The following is a 23,307-nucleotide window of genomic DNA, read 5'->3' as shown; positions in this document are numbered from 1 at the left end:
TTTCACTGTCATTAAATGCTACAATTGACTGCATCCTTGATCAGGGCCTACAGATCTGCAGCTGGCTGTGTAAGAGTTTATTATGAGGTGTTTTTGAACATCATCTTCACTGTGTGGTGATAGGGAATACTCAGAGAGCCCTCCAAGCATTGAAACACCAGCTGCACTTTACAGAGCTGTAACAGCAGAGAGCCGTGTTATCATTCTCTGTCTTTATCTTTCAAGGCCATGTAGTTCATTAAATAAAGCTTCAGTGGGAGTTGAAGAATATTAATGCTGTGCCTCTACCACTTTTATGTGTTTTATTTATATTTCAATGCAGGTAAGAGTTCATGGGATATCAGGCCTGCTGGGATCGCCAAGCCTACCTAATGAGTTTCATCTCTGACCAGTTTATCCAACAATGAAACACATTAGAATTTCACACTAGCAGTTACCTTCAATGACCCCATTATTCTGAGTACAGTCGTGAAGTCTAACTTGCCTTGCTTTTTCAGTTTCCTGGATTTTAGGTGAGCAAAGTGGCAGGCAGCTCCTTTACTAGCTATAATGCTGCCTTATTGGCCAGCAAGTGTGCTGATTTGTCTCAAGGTGCTAGCGCAGAGCCTTATCATCTTCAAGTTATTAAAGTCCGTTCTGAGGCTGTGCAAAACTCTCAAAGAACTTGGACAGTTAAAAACACTCTTTATGTTTTCAGTGTAACCTCCCTCTCACCCCATCAAAGCTGGGACAGGATCCAGCCCCACTACAAGTCTAAACTGGATAAGCAAAAGAAAATGAAGGAATATCCTCTCTCTTCATGCTTTTTCATGTATTTTCTCTCCATTTTAAAAAATGAGAGTAGATTAAGTCTGAAATCTAGCTTCCTATTCAGACCCAACTAAATATTTTCCCAGTTAATGTAGAAAAAGAGCATTTACGTTGAAGCTGCTTTTCTTTTGTCACCTTCTGCTGAGATGAGGAACGTAATTTATGACTGAACTGCTTCACCACTCTGGATAAACCCATTATGTACATCTGTGGAAACACTTCAGCCCCTCTCATCCTGCTACATTGTGCCTCTCTGCAATTACTGCCCTCCAAGTCAACAGGACTGGGGAGCTTTGGAGCTATAAAATGTGCAATAAAATGTGGAAATCATTTTCTGGTTCTTCCTGATGTTTCCTGCACGCCCCTCAGCTTTATGATTTATGTTTTAAAGCACACCCGCTCTTCTTACCAGGGCTAGTAGCCCTAGCTAGAGTGTATTTGAAAAAGCTGTTTCAAGAGGTTTTCGCATCAATACATGGCACGAAACAGCAGCCGAGCTACTACTGGGTTACCTAAATGCCTCTAATATAAATTTAAAGCTAAAAGAGTCTTGTAAAAATGCTCATGATGAGTGTACTCCTGAGCACTGGAAAGAATCACAAATAATTAAGTGTTTGCTACTCTTCAGTGTATAAATATGGTTATGGAAAAAGTATCAGCGCTCAGTGTCCGATCAAATCATCTCACAAAGAAAGGGTAAAGGTTATAAATGATCTTTAATATAATCCTCGGAACAGCGTTCAGTATACAGAACTTGCATTTTTTTTTTAAATCAGAAATTAAACTCTAAGCAGAAAATTAGATAAATCCCATCACACATTTTTAATAAGACAGTCCAAGCTTTCTGTAGGGATAGCCTGCATATTACTCTTTACCATGCGAGTGCACAATAAGCCCGGTGGCTTCTTATGAGCAAACGGATGAAGCTGTGAAATGATTTTGCAAAGTGATAAAGAGACTGCGCAAACAGTGTGACGTCACCACGCGTTCAAGTGATATTGCATTCTGCAATTTCACTTCCATAGCTACTTCATAACGCTTACACATATCTCACATCTTCCCATACCGCATTTATAATCAGCTAATCAGGGATTCTACCAGACAAACTGACTGTACTACAGACTTTGTTAATGTGTCCTCAGAGCACTTATTTTGGTCAGAAAATTAATGGTAATATTGGACACTGCATGCACATTATGGGGGAGAAGAAGGGAGACTTGTTTTCGTCTTTGGTACCACGGGCCTTAACATCTAAGCCCCAAACTCCCCCAGACTGTCCAGTTACTTGATGACTGTTTATTGGTTGGCGTTGGAGTTGCAGTTAAGTTTCTGCTTCCAATTTAGAGAAACTTAAAACACATATCATCTGTTTTTGTAGGAAAATTGAGTTTAAACACCTTTTATTTCATTCCATGCATTTTTTCTGTAATTATCCTGATATTAGAATAAATGTTATGATGTTATGGTCTTTCAGGTTAAATCACTCTGACAATCCATTTCCCTACATTAGCTTTTGTCACTGAACACAAGCAACGAAAGCAGTACAACGAAAAAAAAAACTCTGATTTCAGCGTCACATTTCATGTAATTAGTCTCACAGAGTTGCCTTTGTGTGGTTATTGCACATAATAGAACCGGTAAGAAGAACATAAACCTTATAAATTGCAGGAGGTTTCATAAACATCACGATGTGAACTATTGCTATTAATCACAGCCATCTCTGTGCTGAACAGCGAAGCAGATTAGTGATTAGTGATCTGCTCTCCAATCCAGCTGCTTCCCAAAGAGACTGCGAACCTCTTTAGCTACATAATGACATATTTGGCTCTCTGTTCTGTATCCCTGCCTTCTTCCATCCAAGACGTCTCGTACATCGCCTCTTTACGCTCCCGATCGTGTCATCTTTAATCCGCACTAGTGACGCACACGTGGCCCCCAGATGTTCTAAAAGAAATGGTCACTGGAGAGCAGAGGATTCACATCTCCTCAAACATGGCGGGACAGATATGTTTGGATGAGGAAATAAAACCACTGTCCCATACTCTAAAATTTAATATCTCATAAATTTCACTCCTAAGATGATCATGCAACATCCATGTGCCGTTTTCTTTCCCCCATTGCACTTTCAAGCAGCACTCGTCTTGTAGGTTTAAAAAAATAAAACTAAATACAAATAAATAAGAAAAAACAATAAAGATACACTGAAAAGTGCAAATGTACATTTGTTTACAGCATGACATACTCACTGTACAATCATTGGTTATATACTCACATTATTTGAAGTATTATAATAAGGATTACTAAGTAGCATAGTTGGAGTAAGAAATATTTCATAGCAAGTCTATTGGAAAATATTTGCATTGCCGTGTGACTAGGAGAGGCTCTTCTAAACATTGCCATGGTGATGTGTGTGTGTGTGTGTGTGTATGTCTGTAATGTACCTGTGTTTGTGTGTGTGTGTGTAAGAGAGAGAAATAGAGAGCCAGTATGTAGATATAAGGTGTGGTGTATGTGCAAACAAGGAAGCAGAGAAAACTCAAATCATTCTAGTTCAGAGGCACAAAAACCGCCCAGCCAGCATTTCAAGTATCTAACATTGTTTTGAACAACACGCATCTGTCAGACATCAGCAAAGCAGAGAGAAAGAGGAGGAAAGGAGGAGAGGACTTCCTCTTTCAGCTCAGGGAGGAGGCAGCTAAAGAGTCATACGAGTGGAAACAAGCATTTCAAAGAACTGTGTCAAAAGAGCGACACTGATTAGACAAACAACACTTTTTCTTCTTCTTCTTCTTCTTCTTTTTTGCTATTTTTTAGCCATAATATATTCTATTGCACTTCACCTAAAATGCTATTCTGTCTGCGATGAAGACGGCCCACTGCATCAGGCTGCAAACAGCTTACTCGCTTTCACGTGTCGCTCCCAATTCACTCAATGCTTCCCGGGTTGTGGCAGAAGCAAACACGTGCAGGAGCAAGTAAGGAGTCGTTAGGGCCGGATGCGGGGCGAATCCATGTCAGTCTTTGTATAAGACACATTGCTTAACATATTCACAAGCTCTTCATCCGAGGCAAAGTGTCCCATCACTGTGAGCGCTGGGGCAGAAGGCCTGCGAAAATGATCCTCGCTGGAGACAGACAGCGAGGAGAGTCATCCACTGGCAGTCGATTTCTGTTCCATAAAGACAAGTCGCCACATCGTGCATTTTGGTAAGGATACCTGACAAGATTATCCTACAGGAGAGAGAGATGAGCCCCAAAAAAGGCTTCCACTTTTCTGTTGGCTATAACAGAGGATCTGACTTGAAATCACGTTTCAGGGTCATCTTGATGGCTGCTGTTCTTTGTGTCAATTAAGCAGATTCTGGTGTGGGCCTTGAAATACCTTTTAGGCACTGGATTAAGAAGCTCCAAGTTACAAACACTTTCCTGGAGTCACCGAAAAAAGTATATTTTCAAAATTCTCAGTTTAATGAAACATGCGATCTGCTTTTTTGGGGGGGTGTTCTGTCCACTCATGGTGCCACTGAACAATATTTTTATTGTATTTATGAAAGGTGATGGTGACCATTACCTGGCATACAGTAACGGTGTGCAGGGAACAACAATTCACAGTTGAAGCTTTTCATTTTCTTATCAGTAAACCTTTTCAATCTATGCCATACTGTACAGTTTGAGTAATGGTGCAGCACATACTCGATTGATTTCGAAATGTTGAAACTGAAAAAGAGAGACGATAGGTTTTCTTACTATCTCACACTTCTGGGATATTCATGAGCATCCATATCCATCAGCACTGTGCCTCTGGACGTCTTAACGCTCTGACTTGACTTTGTAGCGCAGAACTAGGTAAGTGGCGAGTCTGAGGATCAGGAAGAAAACCCCCAGCACCATGAAGTCCACGTAAAGCTTTGCGTCCTCCACATCCAACAGCTGCAAGACCTCCTCTGGCTTTTGAAACTTACACACAGGGTCTGGACATTCAAGCTCAGACCGGTTCATCCCATAAATAGAGAGTATCACCCCCTCAAAGCCATACCTAAAAGTGGGTGATTAAAGAGAGTCAGTGTAGACAGTCAAACCACAGAAACCAATTACTAAAATGAGTTTAGAAAAAGCTTGATTTTTCTATTCAACAGCCTTAGAAATTCATTGGTAGCTGACATACCTGACATAGGAAACATAAGAGCTCCACTGTAGGTATTTGGGAATGGTGTCAAAATTGACAAAGAAGCCAGAGAAAAGGAGGACAGGTATGGCTGTGACTGGGCCCACAAATGTTGCCACCTGTGGAATAAATTAGCAGCAAAAATCATATGAAAAAGTTAATTTCTTACCTTGCAAGCAGACAAAAGAAAGTACTGCATTATCATTATCCGCTGTTTGCTCACACTGGTCACTTTTTCTATAAAATGCGCGCTTGGTGCATCCTTGATGATGCAGCTAAGGAACCTTGATTCAGTTCATCTGGAGACAGCATTTTTCAGTTAGAAGAACATTTATAACTCATCTAAGTGATTTCTTCCATCTCAGCTGACTGCACATTCTCCATATTAACAGTACAGCTGCACAACAATCAGAACCAGCACCATTGCCTAACACAAGATCAGCTTCATGATTGTTAATATGCAAATTATCATAACCCTTGCTCAGTGGCCTTATGTGCTGTTTACAGAGACTTGGGGAACGGCTGGGAAGCCACATCAAAGGTGGGATGTTGCAGTTTAGTTATACCTACAGGGTAGGGGGCACTCTTTCAGTGATGAGGATGAGGATCAGCCTAGACATGGAGGAGAGCTGGTTTGAGCAAACGGCCATATGTATAAAAGGAGAGCAACCATGTCTAGATCAAGGAGGGTACCTAAGAGTATCTTCACATAGCTGGTTAACTGTCATTTTAATATGCATATTATCCATCCATGTTCTTTTTCCTTTTTTCTTGAGAAGAAGGGAGCGTCTGAAGCCAAGAGGTGGGCCACACCCAGAAGGAGCTACCAGTCTGTTGCAAGGCTGACACACAGATCATTCACACTCACATTTAAACCTATAGTCAATTTAAAATTGCAAGTTAACCTAACCTCACCAACTACATGTCTTCGGACTGTGGGAGGAACCTGGAGTACCCGGAGAGAAGCCGTGCAGACTTGGGGAGAACATCCAAAGACCACACAGAAAGGAGATTCAAACCCAGGACCTTGTTGCTGCAAACCACCATGCCACAACGCTCTCTGAATGTAATGTGCATATTAATGACCACAAACTGAGCTCATGGCTCATTGTTAGGCGATGCTGCTCGTTGTGATTGTTGTGCAGCTGCCTTGTTTATAAGGCTGGGAGATCTGCAATCAGCTGAGACTGAAGATAACACAACGTCTGGATGAACTGAATCAACTTTCTGCAATATAAAATTTGTTCTGTTACGTTGTGGAACTGTCATTATAAATGCTGCTTTTTTCCCCATTGCATTGCATTACAGATTTTTGAGGACCTTATCATTCATTGTGGCAAACTACAAGTGGTAAGAAGACACTATGCCACTGCGCAGTCTGGGATACTTGTCAGCATCCATGTCAGTGCTGGATAACAAGTTATTTAAAATATATAATAACCAAGTAATTACATAACTTTAAAACATCAGCTAGACACCTTATCAAACTCTGTCAAGACACCTTTATATAAATACACACAGTAGCCACCATTCTGGGATGGCTGTAGGTCAGCAGGTAGAGCAGGTCATCTACTAATCGTAAGGTTGGTGGCCACTCCAGTATACATGCCAAATGTCCTTCGGCAAGATACTAATCACAAGTTGCTCTCTGATGCATCCATTGGACTGTGAATGTTTGACAGAAAGCACTTATGTAGAAAAAGCATTTTAAAAAAGTGAATTAGGCGCTGAGTGTCTCAGGCAGAGTAGATAAGATCCGGTCCTTTTACCATTCTCTTTATTTACATGTTGCATACATATTATGTTTTTCTTTATTGAACAAATGCCAAAATAAAAACTGAAACACTGTGGTTTATTAACCAACTATCTGCAGAAATGTATTAACAATGCATCCAGTGTAACTTTGCCTCACCAACAACAGAAGCCTTCACAGAAGGTCACAGTAACATCAAGCGTGCCTACAGAGCAACACCCCTCCCCCACCTAGGACAATCTGACCACCTCTATCTGCTCCTCATCCCTGCCTACATTCCCCTCAGGAAACAAACCCCTCGAAGCACCCATGTCATTAAAACATGGCCAGATGATGCTCTCCTCCAGCGAGAGGACTGTTTTGATCTGAAAGACTGGTCAATCTTTGAACAGAAGGACCTGGACACCTCCACTCAGTCTGTCCTTTTCTACATTAAATGCTGTGTAGAGAATGTGACATCCAGGTTTTTCCTAACTGAAAACCTTAGATAACGAGTGAAGTACAGGCTCTGTTCATGACTCATAAGTCGGCCTTCAGGCCGAGGGACATTTCCCTGTTCTGCACTGCCAGCGCCAACCTGAGGAATGGCATTAAATGGGCCAAGGAGGCCTGCAGGAGGAGGATAGAGGGCTTCTTCACCACCACCAACACCCACCAGTTGTGGAGAGGTATTCAAACTTTCAGTAACTACAAAGGACAGAGCCTCACAGGGGAGCACAACACCTTCTTTGCTCAGTTTGAAACCACCCCTCCCCTGGGAAATTCTGAGGAAGAATAACCTGGACCAGAAGCTGCTGCTGGCCTTCTACCGCTCCTCAGTGGAGAGCGTGCTCCCCTAGTGCCTGGGTGTTTGGTCCTTAGGAGCCACAACTGAGAATAGAAAGGCTGTGCAGAGGGTAATTAACACTGCCCAAAAAATCAATGGCTGCACTTTGCCACTCCTGGAGACTATTGCCAGATCCTCCTGTCTCAGGAACCTGAGCTATCACAGGTGACCCCTTGCACCACCACCTGTTTGGTTGGCACCTCAGGTCAATTGGGTCCTACACCTCCAGACTCATTAACAGCTTCTTCCACTGGGCCATTCGGACTGTCAACAACCACTATCCCCCCAGCTCATCTCTGCCCACCTACCCACCAATCTGAGCAATGTTCTAAGTAACCTTCATCACTCAGGCCACTCGCACAGGCCACTTGCCCTATTCAGAGCAAGTCTTTACTTTGCACTACCTCTGAGTACTTTGCAACTGTTTTGTTCTCCACTGTGTGCCTTTTATCTTATCTTGTATATATCTATCTTGACTGTATATATTTCTCCTGTTTGCAGTTTATTCCTACTGTCTACTATTTAGTGAGTGGAGAGGAGCATCTACAATTTCATTGTACATGTACAATGACAATAAAGGGCTATTCTATTCTATTCTATTCTATTCTATTCTATTCTAAAAACCCCACCCTCACACCTTCCACTTTTAAACAAAACTATCATTCCTAAATGCAGACTTGCCAGAATAAACAAAGCCAGTTTACAAAAAACACAGAAAGTTTTGTTAATAAAATTTTTGGATTGCAGGGATACTTTTTTTTTTTTTTAATTTTGATAAAGGGTGACCACCTCCACCTACGTTAAACAATAAATGATTACAACACATCATCTGACACACACAATCTCTTGTTGTGTGGTACATGTGAAAAAGGGCAATTTAATGCCAAGATGTTCGCAGCATTGTTTAGAGTAAATGTATGACTAAAACCACCCACTGTAGTAACAACTCTGCTGTGTGAGCCCATTCGATTTATTTCAAACAGTAGAGACAGTCCAGCAGCGAAAAAAGCAAAATCTGACACACAAACATCTTTTACTTTACTGAAAAACAGTCAGTGCACTACAGGTCCATGTTTACATATTCAAGCATTCATAATATAACCCATAACTAAGGGTGTAATTCCCCTGTAATTAAATGAAATTTCATTCTATTTTATTTGAAATTTCAATGTATTATATTTACCTACAAATACTTAGGCAGGGACACTAGAATAAGGAGGTAACAACTCAGGTTTTTACAGGAAACAAAGAAATAATTATATTTTAAGTAATTTTAAGTTATGTGTAAGTAATTTTAGATTGTGTATCAGTAAGTACTGCATAACTTCAGGTACCACACAGGAAAGAACAAATAATTACATTTTAAGTAATTTTAAGTTGTGCATAAGTTTGGGTTATTTTACAGAAAAGAAGACACAACTTACACTGTAAGCAACTTTAAATTTTGTGTAATTTCTTGGTAATTTTGCAAAATAAAAAGCAATATTTCCCCATCTTAAATAGTACATGTACTTATGTACTTTTGTTTATGTACTTTTTGGGGTGCACCAAGCTACTTATTATGAAGTAGCTTAACTTTGCCTCTATCATTATAAAACCACATGGGTGCATTTATTTTTTTTCTTGTACGTTGTTGGGAGAGAACACTCCATTACTCACCTGCAGAGATGTTGATGCAGCTCCTATAAGCAGACCCAGCGACTGCGCCACCAGCGCTGTGGATGTAGACAAGGCCATAAAGAGCAGGTAGCGACCCACCTCTGCAGGTTGTTCTGTCATCCAGTACACTATACTACAGTACATAATTGGACAAATCACCTGTGAAGCAGATTTTTAATGCAATTAGTTTAAACAGTACTCCACGCATGCACAAAATACGAAGTGTTCAAAAAGCAAAACACTACCTGGAACGGTATGTCAGCCATGGTTTTGGCCAAGTAATAGGCCTTCAGGCTGTACCAGTAGTTAAGATGTTCTCTCACAAACACAGACATCTCTAGAGGAACTGTGGAACAACAGCGGCATTTAAAGACTTTCCACTTGTAACAGACAAACGACTTCCACTCTCTGCATAGAAGACAAGTCTTACAGGTTAGCACTGTGGGCATCAGGGCAGCAAACATGAGGAAAAGCATAGAGAAGAAGAGGAAGCCAGTGTTGTTGAAAACCTTGCTGGCATCATTTCCAATTTTGAGATAGAGCAGGCCAATGAGTACTCCAATGGACAGATGGGACATCACCCTAAGGTGGGTCAGCACCTTGAGAAAAAAAAGAAATAAAACTCAAAAATCTGTAACTCATGACAAGAATAAAAGTAAATTTTAATTGATAAAATCGGAAGATATTTATAGAGTGAATACTATACCGTATCTCTGCATATTGTAATGAAGGTTCTTTTGAAGAGGATGCAAAACTGTGTGAATGTACTGGTGGCGAAGCTATGCTTCTCAAGCGTTCCTGTGTCCTGTGCAAAATTAGAAATAATAGAGTACTCATATGAGTTAAAATGATAACATGTAGCATTATTTCTTGGTGTATTTTAAACAAGAGTGTTTCTGTCTAGTGGCAGAGACACTTGCAGCTTACTTACTGTCTATACCTTGTTTTGTTTTACAAAAATGAAATTGAAAACTATGACGGTAAGGATATCTCTATTCAACTCCACAGGGAAACATGTTCTCACTAATTATTATTACTAGGAGGAGCGGGATCAGGATGCAGCAGCACCCAGGGGCCAGCTCTTCATGTAAGCCACTGCTTTGGTCAAGGGCACAGTGACAGCAGAATTAACCCAGTGTGTTTTCATGAAGAAACCAAAGTAAGCTTGAAGCGTGAGGAGTGGTCGCAAACTCCACACGGACCAGGTTCAAACTCAAAACTCCACTTCCTGTGCAGATCTAAGCTAAATCCACACTATAGCTGTAGTTTTATTTAAAGGACAGATACAAAAGTGGTGTTTGTCTTCTGGCTCAAGCAGAATCAGAAGGGTAATAAGTGCATAACCAAGAATAACAGAGAAAATCAATGACCTCACTGCGTTTAAAGGAAGCAGCAGGGCAAAACTGCAGTATGCATTAAACAGGAGTAACCGTAAAGCAGACAGCTGTGGGTGGTTTACAGTCACGGTTCTAGCATTTTTGCTGATGCTCTTATTAAGTTATTATATTATAAGGCTGAGAAAGACAAAGTGTAAAGAAAGCTTATAGAGAATAATGAGACAGATCAGTGGAGTAGGGATGAAAAATTTGTACCATTTAAAAGGTATTACTGTGAATAGGAAATAGGAAAGGTCTATTTTTTATTTTTTTGCCTCAATTTTTAGCTACTGATTATATTTTTTATTGGCTGTCATAGCAGCATTTTTAAGGTTCCCATTCAGCTGGGAGCAATTTGAGTATCTGGGGTGAAATACAACCCCAGTAAGCACAGCACTACTACTTTTTATAAAGGTATCGTTCATCTATTATACGGTGGCTTTGTAGTTTAGAAATATGTTGCCTGCATTTATTTGTTAATAGAAGTAGACAACAATAACGAATAACGGTAAATTCCAGGAAAACCAGAGACAACAAAAAGCAAGATTTGATCAATTTTCCTAATAAATGAACAATTCTTTAAAATGAGTAAAGTCTGGTACTTTCAGGGGTTTTAATAATGTTAAATACCAGACACACAGGGTGTGTGTGATGTGTTAAAGCGCTGATATCGCTTACACTGTGACACTGTGAGGGACAGGAGGAGTCAGTTTTGTCCCTCGAGTTCTTCTTGCCCTCCTCTGAGCACAGTCCACCCTGGACTGCGTCAAACAGCACTGGGTTCAGGTCTCCGTACTCCCCCGATGCCACCTCAATGACTGGGAATAGAGAGGACAAGCTAATGAGAACGATGCATAACATATACAAAAAGTTATGCATGGATATACACTTGTAATCAACTCACTGAAATCAGCTGGATTATGATATGTCGGGCAGTGGAGACCCAGGTTCTTCAGATAAGGGATGAGGTAAGGGACTGTGCCCTTGTATATGCACTGACCCTGACTGAGGATGTACAGCTGGTGAATAAGGAACACATGCACAGAGTAATCAACATAGTTTTGAACACAATGGCTCCGTGAATAATGCATCAACAACTGACAAAACAACAGGGCCGGGCATCGACTGCCGCAAAGCTTCAGCTGCATGAAACAAACCCTGCAAGCATGTAGTGTCTAGGTCTGAGCTGCAGCTAATGGGTGGTGAGGCATGCCCGAGAGAAAGAGCACTCAAGTTACCTTATCAAACATCTCAAAGAGCTTGGCACTGGGCTGATGAATGGTACAGATGATTGTCCGTCCTCCCTGAGCCAAGGACTTCATGAGGGAAACGACCTGGAAGCAGGACGCGCTGTCCAGACCACTTGGATGGGACACGCAAAGAAAGATGCACTATTTAGACTGCATTTCAGCTGAAATCACACAGAGTTAATCCAGATGAGTGTTGTCCTACCTGGTGGGCTCATCAAAGAACATGACAGGTGGATTGTTAACCAGTTCCAGGGCAATGGCCAGTCTTTTACACTGGCCCCCAGAGAGAGAGATGGTACGTGTCTGAGCACACTCCTGAAGGCCCAGAGCGGTCAGGATCTCGTCCACCTTCAACCCAAACAAAGAGAAGTGTTGGAACGCCACGGCGCGCTTACTCAAAGCTAAAAATAGAGGTGTGCAGAGTTAAGAGAATTAACTTCAAAGCCAAATAAGGATGTAGGCTGTGATGTGCAGCAGAAGGGTTTCACTGCAGACAAGACAGTGGTCATCAAACGCAGCTGCACATCAGCATACAGCGTTTTGCTGCCTTCAGTGTTGTTTGATGTGGATCAGACAAGTATTCAGGCTCCAATGTGATAATATGGCTTGGGTTAGCTGTGATAATATAAGGCAGGGATGTCAAACCTATTTTGCATCATGGGCCACAGCCCGCTTTAATGTTACTTTGGCCAGACCAGTTAAACCCACCTTTCTGTCACTGTACAGAAGTTTAATCACATATTTAATCCCAGAGATATCTTAATATAAGAAAATGAAGTGCAATTACAGCAATATGTTGATAGAGAAATGCTGTTGTGGTAAATTAAAGAAGTCTTTGTCTTAAATTGTGAGTAATAAATTTGTAAAATTACAAAAATGTCCGGTAGCTTGTTGGCCAGAGGGTCCTGTAGTTTTTACAAACGGAAAGCAGAAAAATTATTTTTTTTTAATATTTTACTGAAAATAAAAATTCTATAGTAGGTAACTGTTTATCTATTACTTTTTACTTAATTATTTGTAATTTGAACAAGGGTGGGAAGTTATTATTTGTAAGAAAAGCTGTCAAATTTATGAAATACAATTAAAAGTCCAAAATTTATGCCTTCCTTAACATTTTCCAAAGCAGTCCAGGGGGCCGGACAGGAGTTTTTGTTTGGACAATTCTGGCCCCTGGACCTTACCTTTGGCACCCCTGCTATTTCCATTGATTTCCATTACTGAAATCAATGGAATTCCAATATTGAAATCAATGGAATTGATCATTGATTTCCATTATATCAGGCAACTATTAGGTTGACCTCCTCTGTCTTGTCTGTGCCCTGCTTCTCTAAATAGCACAATATAAATTCTTATTAGAGAACTGTTTCAGGTTAAAGTGGTGACTTAAAAGTCCCCCAAAATTAAAATGATCAAAAAGTAAGCCTCCTCATTTTTTGGCAGTTTTACCTCAAATTACCTCAGAAACATTTGTATTAATGGCAAGCAAAAATCTCTGCAGTTAGACACATTTCTAATCATTTCCACACCCCTAACACCAGCAACCGCTTCTGCACGTAATGCAGAAATACCATCAGTAAGTTCAGACTTACAAGCTCCTTTTTGACCTGCATGCTCTCATTCAGTTTCAGATTGGCGGAAACCTGAAAGACAGACAGAACTCAGCTCTCATTACTGAACTAGGATTCAATGAGAAGTTAAGATTTTACTTTTTTAATGACCTCACCATCATGGCCTCCCTCGCAGTGAGGTGTGGCAGCAGCATATCATCTTGCATGATGTAGCAGGACATTTTCCTGAAAGTCCTCAAATCCCTCGGTCGGCCGTTCACCAGGATTGTACCTTTCATGCCGGTCTCCCTGTTTTTAAACACAGTACCAGCTTCTGAGCATGAGAGAGACCTCTTCATGTGCATATCATTCAATCTTCCATTTCCACATCTGCAATAACTCCAAGTGCAGGGCTCACCTGTACCCCGCCAAAATATTCATCAGTGTGGACTTTCCGGCTCCAGAAGGCCCCATGATACCAATCAGCTCTCTGCTGTTAAATCTTCCTGACAGACACTTCAGGAGGGCTTTATAACCTGACAACAAAAAAAGCTGAGTTATTTATAATCATGTGATTAATTTCACCAGTTATTCTTATAAGCATGACTTCAAAGTTAACACTCATGGTTTTAGGCCAAATGTTATAAGGTCTAATGTGAGCATTTCTTCCTTTGGATTCAAATTGAACTCTTTCACTTATTCATTTAATCTTTTATTTATTAATTTTTTTAATGTGGCCCTGAAATGACACGGAAAGACGATGAGAACGAGAAGTACAAGAACTGTGTGGGAAAAAAAAAGAGTAACGATGGAAAAACAAAACTGAATGCTCCTGATCTGATAAACAGCTCGTTCAAAGTGTTTAGAGCAGGAGTACTGCACTTTATTACCTTTGCCAACGAGGTTGTGTTTTTCACAGCGTTCACGTGTCAGTTTGTCTGTAAACAAAGTTTTGATTAAATTCTGATAAAACTTTGTAGGAGTGCAGAGTAGGGTGATGTTAACAGCCCATTAAAAACTGGCTTACATCCACCAAGTCTTCAAGGTCAACTTAAAGATTTATTGGTCAAAAAAACCTTTTGAAAGTATTAAATATGTCACATTTGACCTCTGACCTCAATAGATTGATCTGAAGGTCAAAGTGATAATAAAGCTATATAGTTATATATAGCTTTATATGTTTCTTCCTGACATTATTTGTACTGACAACATATAGGCATATAAGGAATAACACATTGGGATTCTAGCTATCATGTTACTTTCGACCTCTGACCTCTTCAAAGTAAAATAAGGTCAAGCTTTCATAAAATGTCTTCATCTTTAAAACTACGCTTACATTTCTGCTGCCTTCATTTGTATGGGCAATATTTAGGAAATGACACTGATATACGGGAATTTTAAATATCGCATTATAGTTTGCATCCAAATATCATGTCACATTTGACCTCTGACCTCACGATTACGTGTCACATCTGCCTTTCTTTCAAACTGACCCCAAATACATTATATCTTTAAAGAAAGCGTTAAGAGACAGAGGATGAGCTGCTTAGTTCATTAGAAATACACTGCGATATAAAATATAATCAGCTCAAGTTATTCATGTCCAGTTATTGACAAATAACTTACTTTATTTAGTAGTAATTCACTTGGAATGCATGTTCACATTTACTGTATCCACAAAAATAAAAATAACTATGTCAAGTAGTTTCAACAGGACACTTTCCATTTAGTTTAATGGACTACACAAAACAAAAAGAATATTTATGAAATATAAAAATGTAACATTGTTCCCCTATAGCTGGCTTTGTGGAGGTCTGCGCTCCTCTTGTTGAATGTATGTGTTACCACCCTCAGGCTTTACAAGAGACAAAAGCATGAAATGAACTCTTATATCCTGTGTTGTAATGTAAAGTGCTACGACCCATCCGCTTGGTCATTTTTAAACTACTTATTAAAAAAACCCTTTTCAGCCTCCCGACAATGTAACAGTGAAACAGGCAGTTTTGTGTCTCCAGTTGGAACGGACTAAACTCACTGATTTTAGAAGAGCTTCAACAGACGGTTATGCAGGTAGCAAGCCTATTTTCACTCCCCCACTTAAAGTCCCAGACGATAAATACCACCTTTAAGCAGAACTAAGAGTCCTGTCAGTCACAGCGCAGAGGTATTTGGCCATGGCATCCCTACCACCCAGCAAAGGGAGTCTTATTGTAAATTAGAGATGCACTTGCTGTTAGAAGTGACTTCTTAAGTGAAGTTGGCATACAGAATGAAGCTTGAACTGCAGTTAGAGGGGGCTAGGGTTCAGGTGCGAGACAAAGGAAGCCAAGTTTATTTGTTTAGCACAAAGACAGTTTCAACTGCTCTGTGTAATGCGTTAAAATGCTTAAAAGAAAGATGAACAATAAAAGGCTAATTCAAGAAAAGAAAACCTTTAAATGCAAAAGATGTGAAAACAAAATGTTCCAAAAGATTAAGCAAAAAATTGAAATATACAGAAAAGTGAAAACTCATAAATATTACTTATAAGCGGGAAAGAAAAAAGAAATTTAGCTTAGTTTTAAAAAAACACTATAGTTCAGACATATCCAAGCTCTCAGAGTCTCTGAGACCTGCAGGGGGTTTGGAGTGTGCATATTAAAGCAGTAATCTAAGATGATGATGCCCTCACTAGCGCCAACAGATGAACCACAGTCATTACTCCCATGCAGCGGTTTTAACAAACGGTTGCTTTGGTGTGACTTGCAAATGAAGATGACTCCGGTTTTAATGATGAACTTCTCTAACCTTTGCAGTTCTCCAGGCACAATGGGAACAGCAAAAACAACCAGCTTAAGAGCTGACAGAAAACCTGAAATCTTTTTGAGATCGAATGTCAAAAGGAGCTTTAAGTACCCTGGCTTTTGACGCATGTCTCCCTCGCCTTACCCATTTCTCCAGTGTCCGCACGGACACATTTTCCTGTCTTGAGCTGTGTAATTAGGGTCTCAGCAGCACAGCTGCCAGCCTTCTGAGTTAAATAGCCTAAAAGTAGTGCCCCCTCCTCCTTTCAGTGCTATAACATCAGACAGCCTCCACTCAGACAGCAGAACTGCTTGCTGCCAGAGAAGCAGTGATGCCATGGCATGTGGTGCATACTGATGATCTAACCTGATGCTACAAGCCGTGGACGATAATGGCCTTATCTGTGTGGGTCTGCAGGGACATAACCCAGTGCCATGAGAGCCATAGATTATGTGGCTCACCTCACTGTTCACTGCTATATTCAGTGAGTGACTAAAGCCTGATAGTCAAAGTCAAAGAAGGGGAATAGCATCAGGTGTGGTCATCACATGTCTAAAGTGAAAGAAAATTATTAAATCTTTCCCAACAAACCTTCTTCTTTTTTTCCCCTCACACTTGGAGTTTACTGTTTGTTCACTGGTATCTATTTTATCTAATTTCATTCTATCCTTAAAGGAAGTGTCTGCTAAAATACTACCTGGTTGGGGGGGGGGGGGGGGGGGGACGACACAATCCATCACAACAGACTGAAAAAAGAAAGAATACTTCACCGCTTTGCACGTCTACAACATTTTTATACATTTGATGCACAAAAATGATTTCTTTAAAAAAGCAGCAAAACCAGAGACACAACCCTTTTTTTTGCATGCATTCCTCTTCTCTGTCAAAACCTGATGTCTAGGCTGTCCACCACACAGCTGACACTTCAGTCAGAGACGTGGGTGTGCTATAGGCTACTGGTGAGAGCCAATGCATCATGGAGCCACGGGCCTCAATAAGAGATGAAGAGCGAGTGATAGAAGTGTAAGTTCTTTCTCACTTCACAGCCTCATTTTCAGCCTGGCTGTTTAACAGAAGAAGCAGCTCTGTTAAACTGAAGGGATCAGAATATTTAATAGATAATAGCCAGCCTTTGTACGGCAGACAAACATAGTGGCTCCCAGTTTACCTTCATTTGATCATGCAGACGTCATGTAGAGATTTCATTTTCGTATTTGATCAACACTAATGAAAAATATCCATAATCTTTCTGCAAGACAATGTCAGCGATGAAGCAGGATGCATGATTTCCATCACAGAGTCTCAGAACTGAGCATCTATGCTCCATTTTGAGCATGAACCGCTCCTTTTACAGATTTGAGATTAGCCCTAAAAGGATAATGGTACGGGAAGTGCAGCATTCAATGAATAAGCTGCAAATATAACAAAAAAATAAATAAAAGCAACCCTCCTTTGTCTGCTAACCAGATGATCAGTGCAGGTGCAATGAGCAACTCACAGTAAATCGCCTGGGGGCATGTAAACATTTCCCACTCTCCCTCCCTCCCTCCCTCCCCTTTTAAGTATGAGCTAGTGTTTCACCAGTTATCTCCCTCGGGAGGAAAATATCCTCAACATGAAAGCGGGTCACAGTAGCTTCATCCTAGCAGCGATAAATAACTGGCCTCACGACAAAAGGGCCCACAATAACAATAACACAGACAGAGGACGGCTCATGCATTACCTTCCTCCACTGACTTACAGTAAACAGAAACTACGTTCACTGCATTACAAGTTCTCCTGCTTCCTGCTCATCACAGAGATTTTCAGAGGTGACTCACAAGCAGTGTGTCACTAACCAAAAGACTTAAACACATTAAATACAAATGACGTCACTTGCTCACGGCTCGTCCTCTTTGCTGTCCTACAGTGTGTAATTCAGTGGGAATTATATAAAAACGTGTGTTTTTTTACTTGATATAAACGCACACAGCAGATCAGCAGTTCTAAGCTCTGTGCTGTTACACTGTCTTTGCAGCTTTGATCAGAGAGGAGCAGCTCTGAGCTTAGCTGGGTAAATGAGGCACAAACACAGACAAGCCCCTCAGAATAAACTCCAGCACAGGTGAAATATTAAAAGATTAGAAAGTTAGGTGTGGCTTGCTGGTTAAAACAAATGGGCAGGATGGGCCCAGTATGAGGCGTGATTGGAGGTTCAGCGAGTTTGGACAGAGGGTAAGATGACAAGGAGAACCTCTTTATGAATGGAGCCACTTAATTTGCAAAAGCTGATGGAGAGACACTTTCTGTTCACACATCATCAGGCTGATGAGCTGAGGCAGGCACCCCGATGAGAAAACAGAAGCAAACCAGGGGCTGATTTTAATAAGACTAGCCTCCAAAAAACATGGGCTTCAATGGACAAAGCAACGCTGGATTATTGATCCAAACTAGAGGTACCCTCGCTGTTCCTCTTCGCTCCTTGTTGATACTCTCCACGAATTCAGGTTTCACAATACTCCTCTGCCAGGCTTTCATAATGCGCATCAATATTACACAAGACTGAAAATAGCACAACCTGCAATGCATCATGTAGAGGCTTTCCTAGGGTAACATGTGCCTAGTGTAAATAAAGGATTCCTCTGAAGCACCCTTTATCCTCACATTCCCCCATCCTTTTGAGCATATAGAGCATTAAAAAAAAAAGCAGCTAAACCGAACAGTTTGCGGAGGGTGGTTTATTTGACGAGTCGACTGAAGGCCAGAGGCTCATCAGCAACGAGGGCGTTGAGTTTAAGCACTGTTTGTATTTCACAAGCTCAAGCTCAACAGCTCAATCATGGGCTTGACTCGCCATTGCCACAAAAGAGACGCAAGCAGCGTGCCAACCTGCAAGTGTAAATTATTTACTGTGTCTAAACTGTGCTGAGCGCAGCAAAGCTTGCAGGCACACTGGCTGCTATAACATGGTGGAGGTCTGTGAGTGTGTGTGTGCAGTGGGCTGGGATACATGTGGCAGAATAATGGAGAAGGGTAACAGAAAATAACAACAACAAGAAAAAATTGTTTTTCTTAAATGTCACAAAGGCTTTTAAAGGCCTCCTCGTATTGATCGCCATTGGTGATGTTTGCTTGCTCATCCATCATGGTTACTGTGTAAATTAAGCATTTCCCGTACCTCTCCTCCTCCACCACGGACCCTCCCGGATGGTGTACGAAAGCTCATTGAACTCCAGGTCCACAGCGGAGCGGCGTGGGAGGTGGGAGAAGCGCTGGGCCTCAGTGATGTGGTTCTCCACTTTCTTCAGGTGGGTGAGCAGCGGCGCCTCCTGAGGCGCTCCGCCATGAAGTTTGGTCTCCTCCATGGGGATGCTGACCGAGCCCTGCTCGATCGTCTTCTCAGCCATGCTGAAAGGCTGCAGGGGACGGAGAGAGGGAGACGTGTCAGTCTCTGCTTCAAAAGCAATGGCGTCTCGTATCTCTGGTTTTATACAGGTTATGAAGCGTAGCTCCCCTGATAAATGAAGCAAAGCAAGGTTCGTTAATCACAAAGTATAGCTGACAGAGATAGTTTTTGTGTCACGTGCTAGATGTAGTTAGAAATAAAAGACACCATAATAAACCAGATTAATTCAAACTTTAGCCGGTAAACGGCACTATCCACGCAGCAGCTCTAATTCATTTGAAGTATTTTCTACATAGTGAACAAACTGATAGACTTTTGTAGCCTCAGCAGAGGTGAGTGCATAAGGGTGTGTTCCAGGAATGGTTTTAGTTTAACTGGAGACATTATCCTAAAACTAGGTGCCGGACATGATCTGATTACAGTTTATTCTATGGACTGGCTGTTTTAAGGGAATGAGATTCAGAGCGTGAGGAGCTGGGATCTGGTTTCAGTCCTGCAGCACACTTCTGCTGATTCACACAAATTCACCCTGAGTCAAAGCAGCCTGTTGGAAGTGTAAACAAAATTATAACACAGTTATTTCATTAATCATTAATGAAAGTCAATAGGTTTTGACACACATAAATTACTATTAGAACTAAGTTTAATTAACTCAGGGGATAACGGGCCTAATTCAGACAGCTTAAGGAATTAATTGAGTGGCCTGGTTTTGACCAGTACGAGGTTTTTTTATTAAGAACCTTTAAATGAACTACGTGGATGTTACACATCAACATAAACATATTAAAGTACTATTGTGTGAGTGAATGATGTATGCCCAAAGTCCTGACTCTAAGTAACTTGATTACATGTAATGTTATTGCATAAGTACAAAAACTTAAATTGCAATCTGGGCAAATGAAATTTACTTGATTCACAAACATATTGGTGCATTGTTGAAAAAATGGTATAGATGCATTTGATCAATAATGTCTGTGTTTAAGCAGCAGGCTTATATCAAATTTTGTGTGATATTGTCCAAAATTGTGGAACTTGCTTACCTGCATGTCCTTCATAGTAATGTGGAGACTACTATCTGTATGTTCACAGATTGCTCTGACTTAGTGGGTCGGTATGTATATTTAACAAGCTCATACTATTTACATACTATTTATAATCATCTTTCTTTATAATATAAAAGTCTTGTATGTGTCTAATTTTAAGAGAACAAAACGAATGCATAAAATTACAAAATTACATCCAAATAATTTTTAAAAAAGAAAAACCTAGTTATGCAAGTCGGAAATGGCCATAATAATAATATAATAACAATAAAAATAATATGATTATGTCTTTAGGACAGTTTTAGCCATTGTGGACAGATACAAATAAACAGGATATTGCAATGCATGCAATATACACATACACAAACCACGCCAGATCCTCCACTTAGCCATGTCCAAGTGTGATCATTGCAGGTACCACTGACGATTATTACACGACACCAATCAGATCACATATACTACTGAAATTTGGGATGGATGTAAAAGTATATCAAAAAACATTTGTGGGATGCGTATTTGAATAACTACCCAAATCCAAACTGTTTAAGCAATTACTGTAAAAGCTACAAATGTCTGCTGCTGTCATGCGAGCCTTGCAGTGCTTGCAGTAGTACTCTGAGTCAGTGTCTGCCACTGATGACCTACTGTATGTGTAATAAAATATCCTCAGATAAAGGAGGGCCAGTGATGAAGATTGACCAAGGCTTCTATTGATCATCCTCCCATTAGTGACTTTCCATTACAAGCCTGCATATAAGCGTTGTAAAACCCTGACAGACTTTAATGGCCTCTCAGTCAGAGGAAGGCCTCAGTGTTTCACCATGTGCGGCCCTAAAGACAGGACACATGAGCTCAGACAGCCATAGAAGAAGTCTCCTATACAGGGGGATGAAATATGGTTATCACTATAATGTATAGCAGTGCAATATGCACTGATTCTGCGCCCTGCAGAGACTTGCCATTGGTGGTGAGGGATGCTCACATCTCTCCAAAAAGCACCTGTTAACAGTAAAAGGGTGAAAGCCAGATACAGGATTTAGCAGAAGTGACTTTTTTAAGTAGATGAGTCATACATTAGTATGATCTGAGGACATCCTTGCAGTAAAAGTGGCTTCACCGGTCATTTCTAAATATGCAGTGTGTTTCATTGCACATGCACGCGCATACACGCAAAACATTTCACATACTTGTGTTGAAATGACCAGGTGAGCAGCTCAGCCCTGGTTTCCCTCCGGGTGAGAGCAACAGTGCTCAGTTGATCCCTTCAGGCAAAACAGCCCAGTCCTTCCACATCAGAAGGTCTCCCAAATAGTCCCAGCCCAGCAAAAAAATTCAAAAAAATAAAAAAAAATGAATAATAAAAATAAATAGATGAAGATGATCACCACGGAGCCACAGTCAAGCAAAAATCAGCGGGGCAGTGAAGGACCGAGCTGTGTTCCCCTTATCAATATCACTCGGGGTGCGGCGCACATCATCCCGCATCAACTACAGCAACCCCTGAGATTAAGATCATGTCCGGCCTCAGACTATGACTGCATCCCGGAGAATCGTCAGGGGAGCGGGAAGACTGTCATGTTTTCCCTCGCTGAGATTGTTCCTTTCATGAAATCCGTCCGTCCCGAACTCGCATCCAAACGGCCTGTACTCACACACATCCCCCGCAGCGGTGTGGACGCCAATCCTCAGTCGGTGACATCTGGAATCACACACACAGACGCACACACACTAAACCGAGCAAACAGCGCTGCAGATGCTTCAGCAGCATCAGCTGCAGCCCGACAGAGCAGCCGCCGTTATCCTCTCGCCGGTTAGTGCGTCTGTGTGGTGCGCACGCCGGTCTGGGATGCAGGGCGTTGCTGGCAAGATGCTAGTGGAGGAAATAGTGTTTTGTTTTTTTTGACAGATCAAATCGTCATCCCGACCTGGTGTTTTTTAATGAATTGGAAATAAAACCTGTGAACAATAATCGACAGCAGGGCTGATCGTTAATAAGCACATTTCCGAAACATTTTAAGAATACTGGGGGGATTTAAAGCTGGGACACTGAACTTAAACTGGGAACTCATAAACAGTTAATTGAATATATTCATATCGCTGTGACTGCTAGAGCCTTCTTAATTAAATAGTGACCGCAATTTAAGCATGTTTTTGTGCTGATTTTTGTTCTGTGGTTATTTTAGGCTGTCTCTTGCTGGGGTAACGTACAATATACAGCCTGTATATGCATAGATGTGCTAAGTGTATACATCCAATGCTGATACATATGATAAAGTCTGGCTCCATCGCTGTACACTTGGAGTAAACATGAGGCCCCTCTGTCTCTTTAAAGGCCGCACCTGCGCAGCTGCCTGGTGCTGATGCTGCAGTGCCCGGGTTATTTTCGGTAAAACAGACGGGGTTACTCGCGTTCAAGCGGGCCCTACATGCCTTACATCACCCCTGAGAGGAAATCAAAACCATTTTTAGCCAATCGCACCTGCCTCTTAATCAGACTAACTTAAAACGAGCTCTCACTCTCTGGTGGCCAGACGAGCAATTTCAGCAAACCGGCCCATTTATCTTTCTCAGCCAGACTCATTTTGCTAAGAGGAGGGACCATATTGTTTTTTTCAGACGGTAAGGTTGGCCAGACGAGCAATTTCAGCAAACCAGCCCATTTATCTCTTTCTCAGCCAGACTCATTTTGCTAAGAGGAGGGACCATATT

General features: G+C 41.1%; 1 protein-coding gene across 2 annotated transcripts; it reads right to left on the bottom strand.

The window, feature by feature from the left end:
* Nucleotides 1–1,507: 1,507 nt before the first annotated feature.
* Nucleotides 1,508–22,464, bottom strand: abcg4a (ATP-binding cassette, sub-family G (WHITE), member 4a). 2 transcript variants are annotated; one of them, XM_085175532.1, is made up of 16 exons: nucleotides 21,786–22,464; nucleotides 19,328–19,565; nucleotides 14,277–14,324; nucleotides 13,805–13,922; nucleotides 13,563–13,695; nucleotides 13,429–13,479; nucleotides 12,042–12,187; nucleotides 11,828–11,951; nucleotides 11,494–11,608; nucleotides 11,268–11,407; nucleotides 9,920–10,018; nucleotides 9,644–9,812; nucleotides 9,459–9,559; nucleotides 9,214–9,372; nucleotides 4,976–5,094; nucleotides 1,508–4,846 (listed from the first exon to the last, which is right to left on the bottom strand). In XM_085175532.1, exons 2-16 carry the CDS (start codon nucleotides 19,554–19,556, stop codon nucleotides 4,621–4,623), a joined length of 1,977 nt encoding a protein of 658 aa, XP_085031658.1. In that variant the 5' UTR covers nucleotides 19,557–19,565; nucleotides 21,786–22,464; the 3' UTR covers nucleotides 1,508–4,620. The 2 variants fall into 2 exon arrangements, with proteins under 2 accessions (XP_085031658.1, XP_085031659.1); XM_085175533.1 differs by lacking the exon at nucleotides 14,277–14,324 and having other exon boundaries at nucleotides 21,786–22,462.
* Nucleotides 22,465–23,307: the final 843 nt, after the last annotated feature.

This window comes from Neolamprologus multifasciatus, chromosome 10 (genome assembly GCF_963576455.1).
Source record: "Neolamprologus multifasciatus chromosome 10, fNeoMul1.2, whole genome shotgun sequence".
In the NCBI taxonomy this organism is placed as follows: domain Eukaryota; kingdom Metazoa; phylum Chordata; class Actinopteri; order Cichliformes; family Cichlidae; genus Neolamprologus; species Neolamprologus multifasciatus.
The sequence above is the reverse complement of the archived record's forward strand: the minus strand, read 5'-3'. Positions and strand labels throughout refer to the sequence as shown.

What these genes read in the sequence shown, in the direction of transcription:
- abcg4a (XM_085175532.1), bottom strand. Translation starts at nt 19,556, where the DNA reads ATGGCTGAGAAGACGATCGAGCAGGGCTCGGTCAGCATCCCCATGGAG. An exon ending in TCATAATCCAGCTGATTTCA is followed by an intron (nt 11,408 to 11,493) that starts GTGAGTTGATTA and finishes CTCTATTCCCAG; the next exon opens with TCATTGAGGTGGCATCGGGG. An exon ending in CTGCATCAACATCTCTGCAG is followed by an intron (nt 5,095 to 9,213) that starts GTGAGTAATGGA and finishes TTTATTCCACAG; the next exon opens with GTGGCAACATTTGTGGGCCC.